This window comes from Podarcis filfolensis (assembly GCF_964270895.1).
Source record: "Podarcis filfolensis genome assembly, chromosome: W".
Taxonomy (NCBI): domain Eukaryota; kingdom Metazoa; phylum Chordata; class Lepidosauria; order Squamata; family Lacertidae; genus Podarcis; species Podarcis filfolensis.
Window position 1 is genome coordinate 7,680,555 of NC_139619.1, and position 12,493 is coordinate 7,693,047.

General features: G+C 42.9%; 1 protein-coding gene and 1 pseudogene across 2 annotated transcripts in view; one reads left to right on the plus strand and one right to left on the minus strand.

The window, feature by feature from the left end:
• Positions 1-3,644: 3,644 nt before the first annotated feature.
• Positions 3,645-4,406, minus strand: LOC310753787 (E3 ubiquitin-protein ligase RNF4-like; annotated as a pseudogene). The gene has a single exon. The product of its transcript is annotated as an E3 ubiquitin-protein ligase RNF4-like (transcript).
• Positions 4,407-7,000: 2,594 nt separating this feature from the next.
• Positions 7,001-12,493, plus strand: part of LOC310753757 (inositol polyphosphate 5-phosphatase OCRL-like) — a gene marked incomplete at both ends in the record, with an annotated part of 639,872 nt that continues 634,379 nt past the window's right edge. Inside the window, 1 exon segment of the mRNA XM_083595101.1 lies at positions 7,001-7,045. Within this exon segment, the coding sequence (XP_083451227.1) occupies positions 7,001-7,045 (45 nt within the window).

A 12,493-nucleotide genomic window follows, 5' to 3' on the forward strand; every position in this document is an offset into this window, starting at 1 on the left:
GCAATGATTGAAACAAAAATAACATTCTTGGCAGTACATTCATTTTTATCACAGCAATTCGACCAAACAAGGAAAGCTTCAAGTTTGACCATATTTCAAGATCCTTTTTCACTTCTGACCAGCATTTCTCATAGTTATCTTTAAATAAATTCAAGTTCTTAGCAGTCATGTTAACCCCCAGGTATTTTACTTTCTTAACTAATGTTAGACCCGTCTCCTTCTGAAACCTCTCTTTCTCAATTGGTGTTAAATTTTTCTCGAGAACCTTAGTCTTTAACTTGTTCAACTTAAATCCTGCCACTTGACCAAATTCCTCAATCAGTTCTAATACTCTTTTGGTACTAGATTCTGGCTCCTGTAATGTCAATACTAAATCATCTGCAAAAGCTTTAAGTTTGTACTGTTTAGCTCCGACCTGAATACCTTTGATCAGATGGTCCCTTCTAATCATATTTAGCAATACCTCCAGGACCGAAATAAAAAGCAAAGGGGAAATTGGGCAGCCTTGTCGTGTTCCTTTCTCCATCTTAAATTCTTCTGTCACCACGTTGTTAACAATCAATTTGGCCTTTTGTTCTGAATAAATTGCACCTATACCATTTTCAAAACCTTGACCAACCCCCATCCCCTGAAGATTTTTCTTCATAAAACTCCAAGAAATATTATCAAAGGCTTTCTCCGCATCAACAAATATCAAAACTGCTTTAGTATTAATGTTCACTTGCAGCTTCTCTAAAATGTTAATTATATTTCTCGTGTTGTCAGACAAGTGTCTGCCCGGGAGAAAGCCAGCTTGGTCTTTATGTATCTCCTCAACTAAAACTTTTTTCAATCTTTTAGCCAATATATCTGCAAAGATTTTGTAATCCACATTAAGCAGGGATATGGGGCGGTAGTTCTTAAGTTGGGTTTTTTCAAACTCAGTTTTCGGTATAAGTGTAATGTAAGCTTCCTTCCACGACTCTGGCGCTTTTTTCCCCACCAAAATTTCATTGCAAACCTCCTTTAGTGGTTGAATTAACCAATCTTTCAAAGATCTATAGTATTTTGAGGTTAAACTGTCCGGCCCTGGAGATTTGCCCAACTGCATATTCTGGATGGCACCTTCAATCTCCTGTTCCGTTATTTTATAGTTCAGCATTAACTTATTTTCTTGAGAAATTTTTTGTAATCCATTTGTTCTTAAAAATTGGTCTATATCAGTCTCTTTCTGTGGGCCTTGTGTATATAGTTGTTTAAAATATCTCTGGAAGCACTTTCTAATCTCCAATGGATTCTGTATATTCTTTCCTTCCACTTCCAAATTTGTGGTGGTGTTTAATTTTTGTCTTTTTTTCATCTGCCAGGCTAGCAGTTTCCCACATTTATTAGCCGATTCAAATGTCTTTTGTCTCATCTGTTTAATTTTCCATTCTATTTCCTGATTTATCATTTTCATATATTGTACTTGATATAACTTTATTTCTCTCAGAATCTCTTGCGACTTTGGTTTCGCTCTTAATTTCTTCTCTCCTTCTTTTATTTTCTCCAGAATTTTATCTTTTTTCTCATTTTAAGTTCTCTTCTTTATTGCATTCTGTTGAATCAGAAACCCTCTCATGACCGCTTTGCTTGCGTCCCAAATTACTCTTTTTTCAACCGTGGTATTCAAATTTATCTCAAAATAGTCTCTCAAGATTTTTTGGGCCTTCTTGGTAACCTCTGCATCTCTAAACAAGGTGTCATTCATCCTCCATCTAAAGGAACCAATTGGTGTTAATTTCATCTCCATTCTCACAGCATTATGGTCGGAGCAAGTTTTAGGACAAATTTCCGCTTTTCGAATTTTAGGAGCCAATCCTCTAGTTATCCAAATTTGGTCAATTCTTGTCCATGTCATTTTGGCTTCAGAGAAGAAAGTTCCCTCTCTACCCAAGGGGTTCTTAGTTCTCCAAATGTCAATCAAATCCATGTTGTCAGTTATGTCAAAAAAGGTTTTTGGCAGTCTGCCGTCTTTTGTGACTACCTGTCTTTGTGACTTATCCATATTTGTGGACACCACTCCATTCATATCTCCCATCATAATGATGTTATACTCCATGTAGTCCAACAATGTCTCATGCAACTTCTTCAAAAATTCAGATTTCCCCTTGCACAGAGTATTTGATCCCCACAGCCCATGTTCACGGAGACAATGCCATTTGTGGAAGTCCTAACCATGCCACATGATTGCCAGGCTATGTGCAAGTCTAATATGGGGTGTGTGCAGCTAGGCCCCTGCAGCAGGCTGCGGGGAGACTAAGGAAGCCTCCCTTTTGAAAAAGGTGTTCAATCCAGTGCTGAACTGGAAGCGTAACACTGGCCCTCCAAGCTGTCACGGGTGAGGTTTCACTATGTTACGAGACGCCTTAAAATCGAATAAACAAGAAACATGGGGGGAAATATTATGAGACTCACCGCAGCCGATTAAGGCCTGGTGAGATGCTGCTGATTAGCTGGATAGCCCATGCTTTCTACCAACGGAAGATTGGCTGGCATACATTTAAGATACAGGTAGGTAGCCGTGTTGGTCTGCCGTAGTCGAAACGAAATAAAAAAATGCCTTCCAGTAGCACCTTAGAGACCAACTAAGTTTGTGATTGGTATGAGCTTTTGTGTGCTCATGTATCTGAAGAAGTGTGCATGCACACGAGAGCTCATACCAAGAACAAACTTAGTTGGTCTCTAAGGTGCTACTGGAAGGCATTTTTAATACATTTAAGAGAAAGTCTTTCATTTAAGAGTTATCAACATAAAACGTTTTAAAGCAATTAGACCTATTAGTACAGCAGCATCCCAAAGTTCAACAGGTCAAGCCATTCATAGTTCCACTATGACTACGTGACAGGGCTGAGAAAGGGAGTCACCGCAACTCAAGTTGACTTCATCATGCGAGGTTCAAGTCTTACATGCTTGCTGCTTGAAACATGGCCCTATGGATGCAGCTTCCCCACAGCAAAGCATTTCTGAAAAGCAGAGAATTACTTTATCCTCTGCCAACCATTTGAGGAGTGTTTCACATAAATGGCTTAGCTCATCTCCATTGGATTCTGCCCCACGTGGCAACCTCGGTACGGACTCCACTATGAACTGCTCCTTAAGCATATGCCTGGACAGGGAAAGCTGCTCAGATCTAACATGATGGCTGTATTCTCTTCAAGAGAAGACTCGGACCACCAAGAGTTCTTTGTAATAAACCATTCATGCATGCAGCGTTAGAAATGAGCCACAGTGTTGTATAAACCTTGGTCTTTATTAGGGCTACATCAACAGAAAGAGGGGTTTGCCACTAGAAAGCAAGTAGATGTGGAACAGACTTCCACCGGTGAGTGGTTGGCTTTGGTTTTTTACAAGGCAAATTGCAAAAAGAAGCTGCAGGTTGTATTATCATAGATGACTATGACTAGCCTAGTCTTGAATAGATGAGTTCACTCGACATCAGTCTTTTCTCAAAGCAGCAACAGAACTAGAACAGAAATGAGATATCGGCACAAAGCAATGTGGCAACAGCAGACATATCCTCCAAGCTGTTCTTCAAATGTCTACAGACCTCAAAAAATGTGGGCTGCAAAAACCTTAAAGCAAAACAAAGCTGAAACAGTACAACTGGACTATAAGGAGGCCAACTGGGAAAAAGTGAAATTGCTAACTGTCATATTGAAGTCATATATACTGTACTTGGTGTGTTCTTTGGAGTTCACTCATGTTTATGAAGGCCACATTAGACTGTGTTCAGGAACACCCATGTCTTCACATATAAATTGGATGATACTCCTTTGGAGTGAGTTTCCTCCTACAAATTGGGCAAAAGTTAGCATACCTAATAAATTGCTGAGGCACTGACTACAGAAGATGTGGCCACATGTTGTTGACACTATAAGCCGTCCGCTTTGCACAATCTCTGCAAAGCTGTCTATGCAAATTCCACAACTCAAAGTGCCTGAGGATCTTGCAAATTCCCTCCTTCCCACTTCTCTGGGGAGCTTTCTAGTGGCAAGAGCACCACTCTGTGTGTGTCTGCTATCACCACCACCACCACCACCACCACTAAATATGAGGCTGTCAGACAATGGTTGAGGTCTGAACTCTCTATTGGGCTGCTGCCCACTCTCTCCAACAAGCACAAGAGAGTCGTCTTGCGTAAGATCAACAACTATAGGTTCTGAAGTTTCGCAAGTGAGGTCAACTACTTCCACATCAATGCTTCTATCGTTAAGGCTGTGTGGCAGGGAGGAGGAGGCGGAGGAGGAGGAGGGGATACAGGGTTCATAAGCAGTTCCCACCATCATCTTGCCCAGAGTATGAGGAGGTCTTGCGGAGGTGTTGCGACTGCCCCTCTTGCTGTTGCTGTGCTGGGTTGCATTACATTCTGCACTTGTTGAACTCATGATGCACAGGGATGGGAGAGGCACAGGCTGCAGAGTACTTGCTTCCCCCCTTATCTCTGTGTGCTGCTCCCTGCTTAGTCGCCAAGCAATTCTGTAATGTGATAAGGATGATGATGAATGCTCTCTCTAAAGCAACTTGATGCAACTGGTGACGCTTTGGAGCACCGTGACTTTCTTAGAGTTGTCTCTTTTATAGCAGGTACTCCGAAGCTGGAGCAAGTTCAGCATCTTGAGGAGTTAGGGCAGGCTTCCTCAACCTCGGCCCTCCAGATGTTTTTGGCCTACAACTCCCATGATCCCTAGCCAGCAGGACCAGTGGTCAGGGAGGATGGGAATTGTCGTCTCAAAACATCGGACAGGCCGAGGTTGAGGAAGCCTGAGTTAGGGTGTCTTTCGTGTTACTCTATAGAACTGCATTCACGTGGGAAGAAACAGGATTAGGCTAAGAAGCAGGCACACAAAGATTCGTTTTCTATCTTTCAGCCAAGAGATTAGCTAAAACAATTAGGATTATTCCGAGGTGGAGCATCTTTCCCTACCTTGACAGTCCTCTTTATACAAGAGTCTGATAAGGAGAAGGGAAGAACTCATGATGAATGTCTCTTCTTCAAGAAGAACCAGGGCACATAGCCAAGCTGAGGACGATGGGAAATCTTAAATGAAATTCATTGGCGTTGCCTCTACTAGAGCGCACCTCCTATGGCTGCTCTTGCAAGAGGTATTTTCCAGGTATGACACATTCAATGTGTACACCCAACAGGGTGGATAAAAATCAATGATTTAAAAAAGAATAATTAAAAAATCTGTTTTTTATTTAAATTGGATTTTTAAAATAAAATGCTTTTGGAGGAAAGATCTTTCTAAAGATAGTTTTCTATTTAAGTTACATTATAGTCCAAAGGCTATTCATCAGGAAAGAAGCATTTGTTTTAAGTCTTTCATGTGTGCTAAAACTCAGTCTAAGTCTTTTTGGGGTTTTTTTAACAAAAATCCCCCACGTTTAACCACATCAGTTAACAAACATGGATACATATGCTATAATTTTATTGTTTTAGTTAAATACGCTATTTAAATTGTTATTAAGGAAATGATTATTTTTCTCCTTCAGCTGTCCACGGAGGCGCAGGTCAAATCTGTGTCCAGGGCAGCTGTTTACCAGCTCCATCTGGTACGCAGGATGAGACCCTCCCTGCCTGCAGACTGTCTGGCCAGAGTGGTGCATGCTCTAGTTATCTCCCGCTTGGACTACTGCCATGTGCTCTACATGGGGCTACCTTTGAAGGTGACTCGGAAACTGCAATGAATCCAGAATGCGGCAGCTAGACTGGTGACTGGGAGCGGCTGCCGAGACCACATAACACTGGTCTTGAAAGACCTACATTGGCTCCCAGTACGTTTCTGAGCACAATTCAAAGTGTTGATGCTGACCTTTAAAGCCCTAAACGGTCTCGGTCCAGTATACCTGAAGGAGCGTCTCCACCCCCATTGTTCTGCCCGGACACCTGGGTCCATCTCCAAGGGCCTTCTGGAGGTTCCCTCGCTGCAAGAAGCCAAGTTACAGGGAACCAGGCAGAGGGCCTTCTCGGTGGTGGCACCTGCCCTGTGGAACACCCTCCCACCAGATGTCCAAGAGAACAACAACTACCAGACTTTTAGAAGACATCTGAAGGCAGCCCTGTTTAGGGAAGCTTTTAATGTTTGATGGATTACTGTATTTTCATATTTTGTTGGAAGCCGCCCAGAGTGGCTGGGGTAGCCCAGCCAGATGGGCGGGGTATAAATAATAAATCGTTGTTGTTGTTATCAGGGAGAGCATTGGTGCCAAAATGAGTTTGGCAAAGAATGGATTATTAAGGGAGTCCTTCTAGTGAGCACAGTGCACTGGTGAGGCTACACAGAAGCAGCGTCAAATGCTGAGGCACAACATGGGGAAACTTCTCGAATTTGCAAAGGGGATTTTTTAAAAAAATAAAAGTCTTGAAGTGCAAACTTTGAAAAGAACAAAAAGTTGCATGATCCCTCCATAGCTTCTCGTGTGCCCAAGGCGGCAGTGCACTGTTGTGCATCTCGATCGGGCTCACAGTCAAAGCGACTGCACAGAAGCAGCGTCAATATTGTCCACCTCTTTTCCAAAGACTTTAAGTAAAACAAACTTACCCAGTAGCTTCTTTGGAAGCCGCCCTCGGACCTACAGCAGGAGGAGAGACACAGAAAGGAGTTAGATCTCCAGTATGGCCCATGCTCAAACATCCAAGGAAGCATCCTGGCTCTTTTACTGCAGCTGCATAAGCATTGCTGGGGTCTAGCATGGGCAAAAGTGCACAGATTGAGAGACTGTTGTATCATTGCAAAATCTTTTCCTGTGGCTTTTTGCCAGTTCCTCTGACAGGTAGTGGCAAGAGTGTTGAACTAAGACTGGGCAGACCAGGGTCCAAATCCACACTAGGCGTGAAGCTCACTGAATGCCCAGTCCCTGCCTCTCAGCGTGCCTGTGGGACTAAGTGGGAGGGAGGGGAACTCTGTACCGCCCCTTGAGGACTTGGCAGAGCAATGGTTCCACAGTAGCTTCACTTCTCTCGATCACATCAAAGTCGATGCATCGCCACAAATTGGCCAAAGACCTGCCTGACTCTGAACTGGTGAGGAGCAGCAAGGATGGGACACTTTAGCTGCATGCTCCTGTCCCAAGAACCCAGAAGATGGCTAAGCGCTTAAGGACAGGGCTGAGGTTTTGTCAGGAGACAAAGGTTCTTGAGAGCAGAAGCAGGCCAGGCCTAGGCAGCGCGGCCTACGAGGGCTACACAAATCTGTCAAGCCTAAGTGTTAGCAGTCAAATGCTGGGTCACTGTGACTCGGGACTCATCTTGGGTTCCCTATAAATGTAACCAGCCATCTCTGTGGGCCTCAGTCTGTGTGTAGAGTGTGTGTGTCTCAACCAGTATGTTGTGTTGTTGCAGACGGAGCGGCTCCAGGACTCCAGTTAATCAGTAACTAAGAGCTGTGCCTCTGGGAAGACTAAGAAGGCTGCTAGGAGCACTCGGTGTATGCTCTTTGACTATGCTGTTTCTGAACAAGTTTATTTTCTTCAGTAAAAGGTAGTGCTAAGAGTGTTGAACTAAGACTGGGCAGACCAGGGTCCAAATCCACAGCAGGCCATGAAGCTCACTGAGTGACCATGGGCCAGGCACTACCTCTCAGGGTCATAAGCATTTTATCAAGTCAATATTGCGAGGAACAACTGCATGTTGTTGTTGTTGTTTAGTCGTTTAGTCGTGTCCGACTCTTCGTGACCCCCTGGACCAGAGCACGCCAGGCACTTCTGTCTTCCACTGCCTCCCGCAGTTTGGTCAGACTCATGTTTGTAGCTTCGAAGACACTATCCAACCATCTCGTCCTCTGTCGTCCCCTTCTTCTTGTGCCCTCCATCTTTCCCAACATCAGGGTCTTTTCCAGGGAGTCTTCTCTTCTCATGAGGTGGCCAAAGTATTGGAGCCTCAGCTTCACGATCTGTCCTTCCAGTGAGCACTCAGGGCTGATTTCCTTAAGAATGGATAGGTTTGATCTTCTTGCAGTCCATGGGACTCTCAAGAGTCTCCTCCAGCACCATAATTCAAAAGCATCAATTCTTCGACGATCAGCCTTCTTTATGGTCCAACTCTCACTTCCATACATCACTACTGGGAAAACCATAGCTTTTACTATACGGACCTTTGTTGGCAAGGTGATGTCTCTACTTTTTAAGATGCTGTCTAGGTTGGTCATTGCTTTCCTCCCAAGAAGCAGGCGTCTCTTAATTTCGTGGCTGCTGTCACCATCTGCAGTGATCATGGAGCCCAAGAAAGTAAAATCTCTCACTGCCTCCATTTCTTCTCCTTCTATTTGCCAGGAGGTGATGGGACCAGTGGCCATGATCTTCGTTTTTTTGATGTTGAGCTTCAGACCATATTTTGTGCTCTCCTCTTTTACCCTCAATAAAAGGTTCTTTAATTCCTCCTCACTTTCTGCCATCAAGGTTGTGTCATCTGCATATCTGAGGTTGTTGATATTTCTTCCAGCAATCTTAATTCCGGCTAGGGATTCATCCAGCCCAGCCTTTCGCATGATGAATTCTGCATATAAGTTAAATAACCAGGGAGACAATATACAGCCTTGTCGTACTCCTTTCCCAATTTTGAACCAATCAGTTGTTCCATATCCAGTTCTAACTGTAGCTTCTTGTCCCACATAGAGATTTCTCAGGAGACAGATGAGGTGATCAGGCACTCCCATTTCTTTAAGAACTTGCCATAGTTTGCTGTGGTCGACACAGTCAAAGGCTTTTGCATAGTCAATGAAGCAGAAGTAGATGTTTTTCTGGAACTCTCTGGCTTTCTCCATAATCCAGCGCATGTTTGCAATTTGGTCTCTGGTTCCTCTGCCTCTTCTAAATCCAGCTTGCACTGGGAGTTCTCGGTCCACATACTGCTTGAGCCTTCCTTGTAGAATTTTAAGCATAACCTTGCTAGCGTGTGAAATGAGTGCAATTGTGCGGTAGTTGGAGCATTCTTTAGCACTGCCCTTCTTTGGGATTGGGATGTAGACTGATCTTCTCCAATCCTCTGGCCACTGCTGAGTTTTCCAAACTTGCTGGCATATTGAGTGTAGCACCTTAACAGCATCATCTTTTAAAATTTTAAATAGCTCAGCTGGAATACCATCACTTCCACTGGCCTTGTTATTTGCAGTGCTTTCTAAGGCCCATTTGACTTCACTCTCCAGGATGTCTGGCTCAAGGTCAGCAACCCCACTACCTGGGGTGTACGAGGCATCCATTTCTTTCTGGTATAATTCCTCTGTGTATTCTTGCCACCTCTTCTTGATGTCTTCTGCTTCTGTTAGGTCCTTACCACTTTTGTCCTTTATTATGGCAATCTTTGAACGAAATGTTCCTTTCATATCTCCAATTTTCTTGAACAGATCTCTGGTTCTTCCCATTCTGTTGTTTTCCTCTATTTCTTTGCATTGCTCGTTTAAGAAGGTCTTCTTATCTCTCCTTGCTATTTTTTGGAAATCTGCATTCAATTTCCTGTATCTTTCTCTATCTCCCTCGCATTTTGCTTGCCTTCTCTCCCCCGCTATTTGTAAGGCCTCATTGGACAGCCACTTTGCTTTCTTGCATTTCCTTTTCATTGGGATGGTTTTCGTTGCTGCCTCCTGTATAATGTTGCGAGCCTCCATCCATAGTTCTTCAGGCACTCTGTCTAGCAAATCTAAATCCTTAAACCTGTTCCTCACTTCCACTGTGTATTCATATGGGATTTGACTTAGATTGTATCTTACCGGCCCAGTGGTTTTTCCTACTTTTTTCAATTTAAGCTTGAATTTTGCTATAAGAAGCTGATGATCCGAGCCACAGTCAGCTCCAGGTCTTGTTTTTGCTGACTGTATTGAGCTTCTCCATCTTTGGCTGCAGAGAATATAATCAATCTGATTTCGATGCTGCCCATCTGGTGATGTCCACGTGTAGAGTCGTCTCTTGTGTTGTTGGAAAAGCGTGTTTGTGATGACCAGCTTGTTCTCTTGACAGAACTCTATTAGCCTTTGCCCTGCTTCATTTTGCTCTCCAAGGCCAAACTTGCCCGTTGTTCCTTTTATCTCTTGATTCCCTACTTTAGCATTCCAATCCCCTATAATGAGAAGAACATCCTTCTTTGGTGTCGCTTCTATAAGGTCTTGTAAGTCTTCATAGAATTGGTCAATTTCAGTTTCTTCAGCACCAGTAGTTGGTGCATAAACTTGGATTACTGTTATGTTAAAAGGTCTGCCTTGGATTCGTATCGAGATCATTCTATCATTTTTGAGATTGCATCCCAGTACTGCTTTCGCCACTCTTTTGTTGACTATGAGGGCCACTCCATTTCTTTTCCGGGTTTCTTGCCCACAGTAGTAGATATGATGGTCATCCGAACTGAATTCGCCCATTCCTGTCCATTTTAGTTCACTGATGCCCAGGATGTCAATATTTATTCTTGCCATCTCATTTTTTACCACATCCAACTTACCTAGGTTCATGGTTCTTACATTCCAGGTTCCTATGCAATATTTTTCTTTACAGCATTGGACTTTCCTTTCACTTCCAGGCATATCCGCAACTGAACGTCCTTTCGGCTTTAGCCCAGCCGCTTCATCAGCTCTGGATCTACTTGTACTTGTCCTCCGCTCTTCCCCAGTAGCATGTTGGATGCCTTCCGACCTGAGGGGCTCATCTTCCAGCGTCATAACTTTTATATGCCTGTTGTCTTTGTCCATGGAGTTTTCTTGGCAGGGATACTGGAGTGGCTTGCCGGTTCCTCCTCCAGGTGGATCACGTTTGGTCAAAACTCTCCACTATGACCTGTTCATCTTGGGTGCCCTGCTCGGCATAGTTCATAGCTTCTCTGAGTTCTTCAAGCCCCTTCGCCACGGCAAGGCAGTGATCCATGAAGGGGAACAACTGCATAGCTGAATTGAAAACCCCTAGACCAATTAAGGGATCAATATTAAGACTGCATAGCTGAATTGAAAACCCCTAGACCAATTAAGGGATCAATATTAAGACCACAACGTATCACTTATAGATCAAGCAAACCTGTGGCTGATTAATTTATTCATTTTGAAGTGTTCTACTCTCCTTTCCGGTTGAGAGAGTAGCTCTGTGTATGATACAACAGACTACCATAAGCGAACAAGCGGCACACAGACAATCCAGCACTCTTTGGGCTGGTGGACAGCGTGCTAACCACTTGGGTTAAAGTGGTTATTCTTTTAGGTTAAAGAATATGTAAGTGATTGGCTGCACTATTGCCAAGTCAATGAAATGTTTAAACAGGATTTGAGGGGGAAAGGATTTGATGATAACAAATCAAAATTTGAAATTGATGTATTGAATAATATTTTTTTTTTGTCTAAAATGTATAAATTGCTGCTTGAATGGCATTTGAAAGATGAAGAGGTAAAGTCGGTTATGATACACTGGGCCAAAGATTTTGTGTATAATATACAGTTAAAAGATTGGGGGAAACTGTGGAAGGAAGGATTAAAATTTACTGCATGCAATGCTTTGGAAGAAAATGTGATGAAAATGATGTATAGGTGTTATATCACCCCAGTAAAATTAGCTAAAATGTATAAAATAAGTAATACATGTTGGAAATGTAAAGAAAAGGAAGGCCCTTTTTATCACATGTGGTGGGAATTTAAAAAAGTGAAAAGCTTCCGGGAAATGATATATAACGAGATGAAAAAGATGTTGAAACAGACATTGATTAAGAAACCAGAAGCATTTTTACTTGGCATTGTAGGAGATGATATTAATAGACAGGATTGTAAGTTGTTGTTATATGTAATGACTGCAGCAAGAATATTATTGGCACAAAAATGGAAGCAAGAAGAACTACCAACGAAAGAAGAATGGAGGGTGAAGTTGATGGGCTATGCAGAATTAGATAAATTAACAGGAAGGATTCGAAACCTGCAGGATCAGAGATTCATAGAAGACTGGAGTAAATATATGAACTATTTGAAAAGTAATTGTGATGAACAGATTACGCTAGTAGGACTGCAAGAAGTTTGGTAAGGTGGATAGTTTGAAATACTGCAAGAAAGTCTACGAAAAGCATTATTAGTTAAGGATAATTACGGTAAATGTAATCTAGAAATTAAGAAATGCAGAATAAGTGATAAAGAATGGGAAATCATCAGAGTTGTTGACGGAAGTCTAAAATATTGTATAAGATGAGAAGATCTGTTGTACGATATATATAAGATTTTTTTAAAAAAAATATGGATGGCATTGAGAAAGTGGGTAGGGAAAAGTTCTTCTCTTGCTCTCCAAGAATCATAGAACTGCAGGCTCTGAGTAAGATCAGGTCGGCCCCCACGTTCAACCTCCCAGGTCTCAGGCGAGCTCTCTATCCGCCACACCACCCTGCCTTCCCTTTGCACGCTCAGGAGCTGTCTTTGGCTCCTTGCTGCCTATACCCTCAGAAGACGAATCCCCGCCCCTCGCTTTCGGAGGGAGCCTCTGCTGCCGTCTGTGCCTGGCGCGCTCCCTCTTGTATCATGTCCTG